The sequence below is a fragment of the Sminthopsis crassicaudata genome, chromosome 5 (genome assembly GCF_048593235.1).
Source record: "Sminthopsis crassicaudata isolate SCR6 chromosome 5, ASM4859323v1, whole genome shotgun sequence".
Classification (NCBI taxonomy): domain Eukaryota; kingdom Metazoa; phylum Chordata; class Mammalia; order Dasyuromorphia; family Dasyuridae; genus Sminthopsis; species Sminthopsis crassicaudata.
In genome coordinates, this window is record NC_133621.1 from 199,121,910 (window position 1) to 199,134,875 (window position 12,966).

At 36.2% G+C, this 12,966-nt stretch overlaps 1 protein-coding gene across 4 annotated transcripts in view; it reads right to left on the reverse strand.

Moving 5' to 3' along the window:
* MICAL3 (microtubule associated monooxygenase, calponin and LIM domain containing 3) overlaps positions 1-12,966 on the reverse strand; it is a 243,831-nt gene that overhangs the window by 62,140 nt on the left and 168,725 nt on the right. For all 4 annotated transcript variants that reach the window (XM_074266838.1, XM_074266836.1, XM_074266837.1 and 1 more), the window contains 2 exons: positions 7,357-7,552; positions 1,253-1,494 (listed from right to left, as the gene is read on the reverse strand). In XM_074266838.1, the coding sequence (XP_074122939.1) occupies positions 1,253-1,494; positions 7,357-7,552 (438 nt within the window). The remainder of the gene's footprint in view (positions 1-1,252; positions 1,495-7,356; positions 7,553-12,966) is intronic.

The window sequence follows — 12,966 nt, forward strand, 5'->3', positions numbered from 1 at the left end:
CAGAGGAAGAAGAGAAAAATAGTGTAGATGGGAACTGACATGGATAACTTTTCATATGATAATCACCATAGAAAGGTTTCCCGCCTTTGGGAGATCTTCTCAAAGCTTATTGAATCAGAAAACTACCTTCAGATTTTTGTGGTCACAAATTATACTGCAAGAAGGAATTCGGAACACATTGCTGGAAATGACCAAGTCCTGAGTAATAAACTGAAGACTTTAAAGCACATGTAGAACTATTATCATTCCTGTTAATTGGAAGCAATGGGTCCAGAAAAAAAAAGCAGATTTGGAAAGTGACCTTCTACTTACATATTAGAGAGCAGGATTTATGTTTCTGGATCAACGCTTCCAGTATAAGAACAATATATTCCTGGCCAGAGATAGAGAAGGGAGGAAATTCTCTACATATGTCAACCAAATCAGATACCACAGCAGCTATAATGTAAAAAGTAGAAAGACTAGCAATTGAACAAACACCCAGAAATTCCAAAGGAGAAAAGGTTTTAAAAAAGGATGCAGAAATAAACCCCACATAATTGGAAAATGCATAAACACTTTGACAGTAAAGTAGAAAAAGGAATATCCCTTTTAAATATTAGTTTCGTGTCCATTCTAATCAATGATGATTGAATTTGAACTGAAAAGATTTGATTTTATGCTTTTAGATCACAAGTTTTAGAGCAATGAACCAGGTTACCCACAAAAAAGACTGGATTAGCTGCTGTTTTTAAAGTAGATTTCTTTAACTGAAAGTTAAAAGAAGAAAAAGAAAAAATTATTTTGGAATAAGGTTCCTAACTTAGATTTGGGAGGCTCCAATTTGCCTCCCACCAATTTCACAATTGCACTTTGGCTCTTGTGAAATTTGTCAAGTCCCCTTTACTAATGTTTGCTCAAGAGTAGCACAGATAATCAATGTGAATCTTTATAAGAAAGATCTTTTTGGGGGTAGCTAGGTAGTACAGTGGATAGAGCACCAGCCCTGAAGTCAAGAAGACCTGAGTTCAAATCTGGTCTCACACGTAACACATCCTAGCTGTGTAACTCTGGACAAGTCACTTGTCCACAAGTCACTAAGTTTTCTTTTAAAAATTTGAAGTAACAGAAAAACAAAAATTTTGAGCCAGGAAGGATCACTTTTTGTGTCTTTGTTCTAGTAATAAGATTTTGAACTTCACAAACATAATTGTACAAAATTATTCTTGTTAGGGATTGTTTGGGGGTTATGATTACACATAATTTTTCTAACCTTCACTAGATTCTTCTTCTTCCTCTTCCTCTTCTTCCTCCTCCTCCTCTTCTTCCTCCTCATCTTCATTCGCAGGTTCATGATGTTTTGAGGCTTCCAGCTCCTCCTCACTCTTCCCTTTGAGAAGAGCATGGATACGAACGGCTTCCTTCCAAGGCACACCTCCCAGGTCTGAAGGGGGAAGATGGGATTCTTCTTCTTCTTCCTCTTCATCTTCTTCCTCCATCTCAGACTCTGAACTGCTATAGAGAAGCCAAGAGAGAAAAAAAGCCAAAGTGAAGAAATAGCAAATAGCTCTCCATGGGAAGAGCAAATATCTGGGGTGGGTGAGGAAAATGTGTCAAAATGTGTTAAAGAGGGGAAAATGTGGATTTTGAAGGGAAAGAGCAGAATCAGGTACATTCCTCTTTTCAGAAGAAGGTTAATGAAACTGGTTTACTATTAGTCCCTTTACTCATCTGATATGCAAGAGTATGAAAATGTACAGTTGCCATGTACACATACCTCAAACCTTTTCCATGATGTGTCTATTACTTTACACTCCTTCTCTTCACAAAGTTTTAATCTGTATTAATATCTTACAAAATACAAAACCAAAAGTTTAAATCTTTTTTTAAATCTTTTTTTTAATGTTTAAAAATCTTTTTTTAAATGTTTAAAAAACAAAGTTTAATCTGTATTAATATCTTATAGGGAATAGGAAACAGTAAAGGGACTAACAGTAAAGCACATAAAAACACAATTAGGATTTATTGGGATGAAGTTTATATGGGGTACAAAAAGGGAACAAGTTGGGACAAACAAATTTTATTTTCCATGAACTGTTGTTGGATGCAAACTCAAAAATATAGATCTTCTCATGATATGCTATCTAGTTTGTGGGATTTTAGTTTTAGTCAATCTAGTGTATCTCAGGTTCCTAATCTTGGTATTTTCTTGCTCTTGCTCTCTCACTCCCACATATATAATCACAATTATTTCTTCTAACTCCTTTTCTTCTATCAGATGTGTGGCTAGAATGTTGGACCTGCATTCAGGAAGACCTAAATTCAAATTCAACTTCAGTTATTTATTAGTGCTGAAACTGTGGGGGAAAATCAGTTAATTTCTGCCTGCCTCAGTTTCATTAACTGTAAAATGGGGATAAAGATGTCAACTATCTTCTAAGGTCGTTGTGAGGATCAAATGAAATATTTTAAGGTACTGAGCACAATGTCTTAGTCATAGTAAGTACTTAAGAAATGTTTGCCTAATTAAGGCTCTCGTCATCTTTTGTCTAGATTACTGAAATATCTTACTAATTGGTCTCACTATTGTAGTCCATCCTACATACATCTATCAAAATAATTCTCCTAAGTATAGATTTGACCATGTCAATAACTTTCTAAACCAATCTGAGTAGTTTTCAATTTGCCTACAGAATAAAATAGAAACTCATATGCTTATTATTTAAACCCCTATACAAGTTATCCCTAAACCATACTTCCAGGCTCATTAGACATCATCTCTGTACCTGAGATACAGCTGAAATGGCCTTCTTTCCTCATTCACCATACTCCACTGCTTATCTCCATGTCTTTGCCACTGGCTATCCTGCAAACCTGGAATGAACACCTCTACATGCAACTCTTGGAATTCCCATTCTTCTTTTATTCAGACACAATTTTCTGTATGAAGTCTTTCTTGACCCCCTCTCTATATCCCCACCTGCTAATGGTTTCTCTCCTCTAACTACCTTGTGTTTTCAAAGTATTTCCAAAGTAAGAATGACCAGCGATGATCATACATATATTGTACGGTGAAGAAAGGGAAGAAAGATTGTCAGTGTTACATTGAGTCCTTCATAGTGAGACCAACTGACAAAAGAAAGGAGAAAGAGAGGAAAATACACAAAGAAAAGCAGGCAACAGAGCCAGAAAAGGCACAATAATAAAAACAAATTTAGTTAATCTTACTGGAAAAATACAGAGCTCATGACCTATGGGAAATAAATGGAAACTAAAATTCCAACATCTGGTGTTATAGCCCTGTAGACAACTTCTGTCTAAGGAACCGTATTGCTGTTCAAAGCTTGGAAAAATAACAATAAGCAGCACATAGAGCAGAGATAGTTCTACATGATACATTCAGGATGGAAGCATGCTTTGCCACTGTCTAGAAAAACATGCAAGCTGACTCCTCTGAATGTAAACTACATGTGGGTAGCAAGAGTTTAATGTCTGCTTTTGTATCCCCAGTTACTATAGACAGGAGACACTTAATAAATGCTTGATTAACCGTTTTTTTTTTTTTTACACGAGTAGCAGAGTTAAAGGTAGAATTTGAATGAAATCCAAGCTACCTTCAAACTTGTGGAATGTTCCTGCCCTGAGAAAAACAAATTCCTTCCACACACACATACCCACACCCCCCAAAGAAATGGTAGGGAATTTTTTCCCTCTTAGATCTGCATCCATGGTCTATTAACTCTGAAATATAATTCTTCAGGAAGGCTTTAAAATGACCACATAAGGGACCTCAAATAAGAAATATGTACTTAGGGTGGGAGAAATGTCTTATCAAAGTTAGGGATGCTGCTCGATAATGTTCTGAAGGTGTACAGCTTAGTACAATACTGCAGTTTTAGGTATGTAAAGAGTGTGCTTTAACTTCTGTATTTTTACTGTTTATTTTTAGAATTTACCTCAATAATAATACTAGTAAACATTTAATAATAATAATAATAATGATAAAAAATATTTGTAAAAAGTTTGCAAAGTTCTTTCCTCAAAAAAGCCCTAGCAGATACACAAATATTCCCATTTTGAATGAAAAGTTAAGTGATCTGCCCAAGGTCATACAACAAAAGAAAGGAGGAAAATGAACACTTTAGAAACAAGCCTTAAATGAACTATGGTAGCTGCTTTACAAAGGCTCAATAAACTCATCAAAGCAATATACCCTGAAACTGAAAATAATGGTAATATATAATAATTAAAATGCTCAAGCTTAGACCCAGAGAAGAGTTGAGAAAATTTATCCATCTCCTCTTTTCTGCAGAGGTTGGGGATCTATGGGCATGTTATATTGCATATACGGTAGTCAATGGTAGTTATGTTGGTTATTTTTTAAAAATCACTTCTCTCCTTCCATAGTCCTAGAATTTTAATGTTTATTTAGGGATGAGTGGTATGTAGAGCACGGGAAAGAATTTATTTGGAAATGAAAGTAACATAAAATCAAAATTAAAAAAAATAATAATCTGAGACTGGATTAGAAGCCATGTCTCATACTCTAAGCATACTCTGCTACACTACAGTATATAATAAGATTAATAATCACTAACAATGCTTTTTATTTTTTGATGCTTTTCAAAAGAATTCAATGCCTTTTATAAATCAACTCCTTGTTCCTCTTAAAAAGAAAGGAAAAAAGCATTCCTGTTCATGGATGAGGAATAACAGAATAGAGATTTTCTTGGTTTCTTTCTACCGATCTGAGGCAGAAATAGGGGGAGAGGGAGGAAAGATATTTGGGGGGTTGGAGCGTCTATAGGAGTTCTCTCTCACAGATCACTGTTAACTGCAAAAGAGGGAAATGGATCTATTAGAAAGACCACAATGAAAATGTTAAGAATGTAAGACTGGAGGCAGCTAGGTGGCGCAGTGGATAGAGCACCAGCCTTGAATTCAGGAGGATCTGAGTTCAAATCTAATCTCAGACACTTAACACTTCCTAGCTGTGTGACCCTGGGCAAGTCACTTAACCCCAGCCTCAGGGGGGGGGGGGAGTAAGAATAAGGATACTTAATGTTTCCACAGTTTTTTAATACAAGTCTAGAAATCAAATGAAGAATCAAATTATCTAACTAACATTTAAAACATTAAACTTTTTCTATTATGTCCCTATCTTTTTTCACATAAAAATAAAAGTTCAGTTTAAAATTTGTTTCTGAGAAACCCTGTTATATTCAGAATGTTTTATTAAGACTGAATCTTTTCCCACTGGGGAACAAAAAGAAAGCTTTCAGGTATTGCCAGCTTTTTTTTTGTTGTTGTTGTTGTTTGTTTGTTTGTTCCTTCCCCCTTTCCCCCCGTAACATTAATAATACTAATGCTGCATTGTTATTTCCATGGAGAATCCAGGATCATGGAAAAGTCCCCCCTCCATAGACCTTCTGTGTCACATAATAGTCACAATGTAAATTCTTTATCTTAGGGCTCACTTTACATTCCCGGGCCCTTATCTGGGTTGGACTTTGGGTGCCTGACCTTTGAAGAGCCAAGAGGAAGGGTGTGGAAGAAGAAAGGAAGCTGTGGTTTGTCAGTTCTTCCTGGAAGCCTAGGTCCTGGCAAACACAGTAAGCCAGTGAATCCACAAAAAGCACAACAGGGAAAATCAGCTGCTCCATATTTTAAGATGGGAGGGTGATTATGTAGAACTAAGGAAATACCCCAAGGAGTCTAGGAGAAATTACTTAGCACTCACACAGAGGTAGAATCACATTTTAAGACAGGTCACTAGGATCTGTGATCAGAAAAATACTATAAAAGTAAAAAAAGAACAGTGTAGTGGTGAACTACTGTGATTTGGGCAATCTGGATTTAAATTTTACTTTTAACATATCTTCAGAAAATGATTTTCTTACCCTTCCTATTCCTGAATCAGTTCTCTAATACTCTTGAATCGTGGAACAGTTGCTGATTTGCACTAGCATAAGAAGTTTCCTCTGGATTTGGTTTAAAAAAACAAACAAACAAACAAAAAAACCCTCAATAGAAATGCTACACAATCACAGGGATTATAAAATAGGATCTATTAATTCCTTGCCTCTGGGCTAGAATCGGGGAAGTCCATTTCAGAAATGGCTACTGCTTGAACTTTTTCTTAAAAAAAAAAAAAAACCCAAAAAACAAAAACCAATCCCTCAATCCTTCCCATCCCAACATGATACATGTTCCAAGTTTACCTCACTCTGCTATCCTTTAAACAAGTGTTTTATATCTCTTTTGTTTTTAACATCACCTTTTGTTGTTCACTTGTTTTTCAGGGATGTCTAATTATTCAAGATCCCATTTAGTGTTTTCTTGGCAAAGAGACTGAATTGATTGCCATTTTCTTCTCTAACTCATTTTATAAATGAGGAAACAAAGGCAAAAAGAGTTTTAAGTGCCTTGCCCAGTCACACATCTAGTAAATGTTTCCAGAAGATGAGTCTTTCTGATTCCAGGCATTACCACTTAGCTGCCCTAACATCAATTTTACCTAAAATGTATTCCTACCATCAATCCTTTCCACAGACAAAACAAAGAAGGGGGAAAAAAAGTACTTCAATAAAAGTGACCATCACATCCGTTCAGTCCAACAGCATAAGTACGTTCCATTATACACTCATGTTGTGCATCTCTCCTTCTCTGCCCTTCCTCCTCCTCAAAAAAGTAGGTACATGTTTTTCCCTCCTTCTTAGGGCAATGTTTGATCAGTATAATTATACTAAATTCAGTTTTTTTTCCCTCATCCTTTCAATATACTCTGTATATTATTTTCTCTTTTAAAATCACTACACATTGGTGCATTAATCTTCTGATACTTCTTATTTATCTACATATTTTTACAACACAGTGATATTCTATTAGATTCTCATACTCCCATTTGTGTAGACATTGAGACAGTGCTAGACACACAACCTATTAAATACTTGCTGAATTCTTGAATTAAATGGTGGTAAATCAGTTGTTCAGATACTTAGGTTAGTACAAAGACAGGCAGTAAAATGGCAAGGCAGGGGTTTTGAAGTGAGAAAACCTGGCTTGAAGATCAACTTTTCTGCTTCCTTATTATATGAGTATGGATGTAATTCCTTTAAGGTAGGAATAATATTTATTCTATCACTTGTTTCGAGGATGAAATGAAATCATGTGTGTGTGTGTGTGTGTGTGTGTGTGTGTGTGTATGTGTGAGAGCCTTTGTAAAGTGGAAAATTGTTGTTGTTATGTGTGTATTTTCTCTTTATTTTTCCTTTAGAAGATGGGCCAAATTCATTTGGAAATCCACTGGATGGTGTTGCTTGAAATGGGACGAACAAGAACAGAAAGGGATTGAAGGCATATATGTTACATAATAACCTGCTTGCCACGTCCTCCTCGGTCCCTTTGTCCAACACGCTGCTCAGATTGTGTTCTGCTAGAGTTTCCTCAGGAACCTCTTCAAGTTCTTCTGCCTGTTTCATGGACAGCCTATAATTCTCCAGCTCAATTCTTTCTGGGGTACCTTTCAGTCTCTTGGCAAGGCTGGGCTCCTCTATGCCATTCACACTTGAACCTGAAAGACAATTAAGAAGAAAAGTACTGAGATTTGAATTCAAAGTCTGCTTCAAAAGCAGTGTGTTTGGGGGTAGGTGAGGGGAGAAAGGAGGAGGCACCAGTAGGAACAGTGCACTTTTAGAGTAAGCAGGATAGTCTCCACTCATTATACTTCAGAGGAAAGTTGCCTTTTAGAATTGGTTGATAAAGAATTGGAAAAGGAGTGGATGCCCGTCGATCAGGGAATGGCTAAAGAAGTTGTAGGATATGAAGGTAACAGAATATTGTTCTATTAAAAATGATGCACAAGCTGATTTTAGAAAGGCCTGGAAAGATTTATATGAACTTATGCTAAGCGACACAAGCAGAACCAGGAATACATTGTACACAATAACAGCAAGATTATGCAATAATCAACTTGGTTCTTCTCAGTAGTTTAGTGATCCAAAGCAATCCCAATAAACAGAAAATGCCAGCTGCATCCAGAAAAAGAACTAAGACTAAATGTAAATCAACACATGCTATATTAATTTTTTTCTGTTTTTCTCTCATGATTTTCCCTTTTGCTCTGATTTCTCTCCCAACATAATTCATAAAACAATGTGTATTAAAAATAAATAAAGCAAAAAAGAAAAAAAAAAAAATGGTTGATAAGCCCAGAAAGAGAATTGAGAAAATCTAAAGCAAAGGATCTAGATTTGATACAAAACAGAGAAATCCTCCAATCTTGAGAATGGAGATTGAGGGATTATAAGATTACAATTGCTAGAAGAAATATAACAGTACCAGAATAGGTCATGGAGGGATAAAATTCAACATTCCCCTACTGAAAACTTGTTTTGGACTGAAGGAAAAGGGGGGACGGGATTGATCACAAAATAAACAAATTCCAGTCAGAGTTGAAAAATTGTGCTGTATAACCGAATGTTGTTTTTTTTTTTTTTAATTAAAAACAAAAAACAAAAACAAAAAAAAAACTACTCTCCAGATGACAATCACAGAGTCTCACACTTGGAAGGAACCTTAGAAACTATTTAGTATAGCCTTACAGGAACAAAATTCCCAACATAGATTGATTTGTGATAATTTGGCCTTGTTCTCCCTTGGTTTTTCTCCTGGTTTCTATCTGACTGCTTCTTTTCAAGTCTTCCCCTTGGGGGCAGCTAGGTGGCGCAGTGGATAGAGCACCGGCCCTGAATTCAGGAGGACCTGAGTTCAAATCTGGTCTCAGACACTTAACACTTCCTAGCTGTGTGACCTTGGGCAAGTCACTTAACCCCAGCCTCAGAAAATTAAAAAACAAACAAACAAACACAAAATCAAGTGTTCCCCTCTGGATAATCACCCATATTCTGCACATGTGGGGGCCCAAAGCTTTATGCAGTCCCAGATCCCCCATTCTCCTTATTTCTAGGAGACCTTATAAGCATACACGAACATATTTGTCATCTCTGCTAATAATTTCCAGGTCAATAGAATTAGCTTGGGTCTCTTGCCTGTATTTCAGTATCCCATCTCCAAATGCTTATTGCACGTTTCAATCTAGATGTACTATGTGCCAAACATATACTTCCCCACAAATCCATCCTGTTTTTAATTTCCTCTATCCTTCCTGGGACCCACAACCTCATTGACATCTGACAAATCCACGTAGTTTAAACCTTGTCATTTCTATCTTCATTAGCTTATCTCAAGCATTCCTCATCTATCCAATTCACACAACCACCACTTAATTTAAGAGCCTCAACCTCTCTTCTGACTGAACAATGAGAGCCTCCTTGCTTTAGATCTCTCCCCACTTCAATCAGTTTGCACAGCTGTCAAAGTGATTTTCTCTTTAAAAAAATTTTTTTATTAAAGCTTTTTATTTTCAGAACATATGCATGGATAATTTAACATTCAGCCTTGCAAAACCTCGTGTTCCAAATTATTCTCTCTCTTCCCCCACCTCTTCCCCTAGATGGCAAGTAATCCAATATGTGTTAAATAACTGCAATTAAAAAAAAAAAAATTCTATACATATTTCCACAATTATTGTGCTGCACAAGAAAAATCAGATCAAAAAGGGAAAAAAAATGAGAAAGAAAAAAGTGACTTCCTTAAAGTACAGATTTGACCATTTCATTCTCCTACTCCACAAACTCTAGGAATTCCCCTCCTGGGCAAGTAGATGGGCACCGTAGATAGAGCATCAGGCCTGGAGTCAGGAAGACTCATTCAGATCTGAACTAGAAAAGAAATAGCAAACCACTTTAGTATTCTTGCTAGAAAACCTTAAATGGGAGTCGCAAAATGTCAGGCATGACTGAAAATGGCTAAACAACAAATTCCCCTATTACCTCTAAGATTAAAATATAAACTGACTCATTACCATAGCTGCTTGGTAAGTTATGAAGGAGGTTTAATGTATGACAGGCTTCATCTTTCCTAATGGAAAGGAAAAAGCTCAGCTGTCTTTAATTGGGAATTAGCTCACCTTACTATCTTAATACAAGTTAAAGCAGAAAATGAATTATCCAATTAGATTTAACTGTCTTTTTTTCTTCTTTCTTTATCTACCTATTTGGAGCTATTTCTTTAGTTGCTAGGAGAGATTTCTACAATCCTGCACTCCTACCTCCTAGCTAAGAGTAGCCAGATTTTTAGGCCAAATTTTATAAGTTTACAAAAAGGTTGCTATTTTTGTGTTTTCTCACTCTTACTAAACTAGTATTGAATCCTTACAACAAAGTAAGCTCTATTTAGAAAAATGACCTTATCACCACTGCAACAAGCAATAAATATTTCTTATTAAATATACTCACATTCTTTTCTACTCTTAAAAAAATTTTTTTTTTCTTTTGCTGAGGCAAATGGGGTTAAGTGACTTGCTCAGGGTCATATAGCTAGGAAGTGTTAAGTGTTGGAGGCCAGATTTGAACTGAAGTCCTACTGACTTCAGAGCTGGTCCTCTATCCACTGTGCTATCTAGCTGCACCTAAAAAAAAAAAAAAAAAAAAGAATTTCTTTGCCTAGTTCCCCTAAATCACAATTTAAGTGCCAATTTCCCACATTTAGTCATTCATTCCTCTTTAACAGTGTGCCTCACTACAGTAGTTAAAGTGTTCTAAGGAAATGACTATACATGACTCAATGCTGAGTCCAGATGTGGAATTATAGATCAAAACTTAATTTGATCTGAATGAGGATCATGACGAAAGTCAATATATGATTGAGAATAAAGAAAATCAGGCTTAAATTAAATTACATTCTCCATCTCTTTTCTTTTTCCATTCTCTGAAGGTTTCTTAGAAATTTTTGAGCATCTCTTGATAAATTGTATACATGAATTCAGTAGTGAAAAAAGAGATAGGACAACATACATAAATGTGAGTTTGACATATTTCACAGACTGATGAACATTTTTGCAGCCTCCAGTTTTTGAGCTGATTTCTAAGGTTGGAATCAGTAATATTTTGGATCTAAGTGTTTCACTAATTAAATGTCTCTTGAGTACATTTGAATTACAATAAAATCTGAAATTTGGCAAGGAAAGTCCTCAAATAAGGTCTCTCAACGCTGCAGAAGATGGTGTACTGCAGTGCTGATATATGCTGGCAAGGAAATCTGGTATATTCATGGATGGAGCAAAGGAATGATAGGGATTCATGTATTTGTGTGGCTTGTTGACTGTCTCTCTCAAATATCCTTATTTTTGAATATATACACCCATGCTAGAGTTATTTTTGCAATCTGTTTCATTGTCAGACCTGAGCTCACTGCACCAACAGAACCAATCTAAAAATTATATTTAGTGGGACACAGAGTATGTGGATTTTAAATAACAGCAAAAGAGAGGAGGTAAAGCAGATGGTATGCTTTGCTTTATCTTTATCCTAAAACTCTTTACTTTATCCTAAACTGCATCAGATCTTTTACTAGGACATGTTTTCATTATGTTCTTTTTCAGGTATGGTTCTATGGCTTAAGAACTGGAATGAGTTGACAGGGCAAAGGTTAAAAAATTAAGGATAGTTCATGTTGCCCCTTATTTCTCGTTCTACCTTGTAATATGGCTTCCCTGCAATCTAGAATCAATAAAAAAGAAAGCTGTTGTATATGACAGTATTTGATTATTTCCTTCTTAGTTCACTTTTTGGCAATTTCCCTTATGGAGATGTTAAAAGGGGATGAGAGGGAGAAAAAGAATGTTAGAGGGAAAGTTCAATCACTTGAATTTGATGAACAGAGAAAAAAAAAAAAAAGCATTTATTTGGGGTACAGCTAAGAAAGCAATGAGAATTAGCTCTCGATCCTGGTAGATATAATTAGTAGCCTTCAAACTAAGCAATCTTCCAGGATTGTCTACAGTCACTGCTGGAGATGTAATAAATGGAAGGAGGAAAGACAGAAAGAGAAAGTGAATTATGAGTGACTGTCTTTGAGGCATTGCTATCAGAGAAAATAAAATTTACTGTGATGAGATTAGAGGCTGAACAAATTTAATAATTAAAGGACAATAAATCAGTAAGACTTGTTGCTGAATACCTGTGAATCATAGGACAACACAGGGAAGGAACAGAATGTTGCTTGATAAAAGCTAGCACCTATTTTACCCTTGAGAGTCAGACCATGATGGTTCTTCACCAACCAATCAGATTTCTCTTTATTTTCTGGAAGGATACAACACTTTACCCTACTGAAAGACTCTGTCAATCTATTTTAGAGTGACATTCTTCCTTCCTTCCAGTGTTATTTCTCTAGAGTGTTTACAAGAACCACTGACTAATATATCATCAAGCAAGGAAAATTGGCGGTGAAATACCATCCCACTTAAGGGAGAAGAAATGTTGATTTAATTAAGGCTTGGCCTCAAGAACCAAAAAAGAAACCAGAAATGCTTTAAGCTGTTGGGTTTATTCATGCATTAGTCCCCCAAAGGGGATATGGTTACAATTCATAGTTCAGAAGCATTAAAAATTGTCTCATTGTATTTTTTTTTTTAAAATAATCAGGACAGCTGAATGTAGCTGTCATTTGTTCTACTTCAGGGGCACAAGCTCAAAGCTCAAAATCATAGAATCTCAAAACTGAAAAGAACATGAGGAAATCTAGTCTAACCCCCACCTGAAAAAGAATCTTCTCTGACATTATTAGGCAGGGGTTCTCAAACTACGGCCTGCGGGCCAGATGCGGCAGCTGAGGACGTTTATGCGGCCCACCGGTTATGGCAAATGGGCTGAGGGGCGGAGACAGAGTGTGAGCTTTTGTTTTTACTATAGTCCGGCCCTTCCACAGTCTGAGGGACAGGGAACTGGCCCCTATTTAAAAAGTCTGAGGACCACTGTTTTAAGGTTTGTCCAGTTTCCCCCCCCCCCAAGACCTTTAATTACAGAAACCAATAAGTTCTAAACTCTAACTATTCCATTTTGGGGCAGCTCTACCCTCCTATGT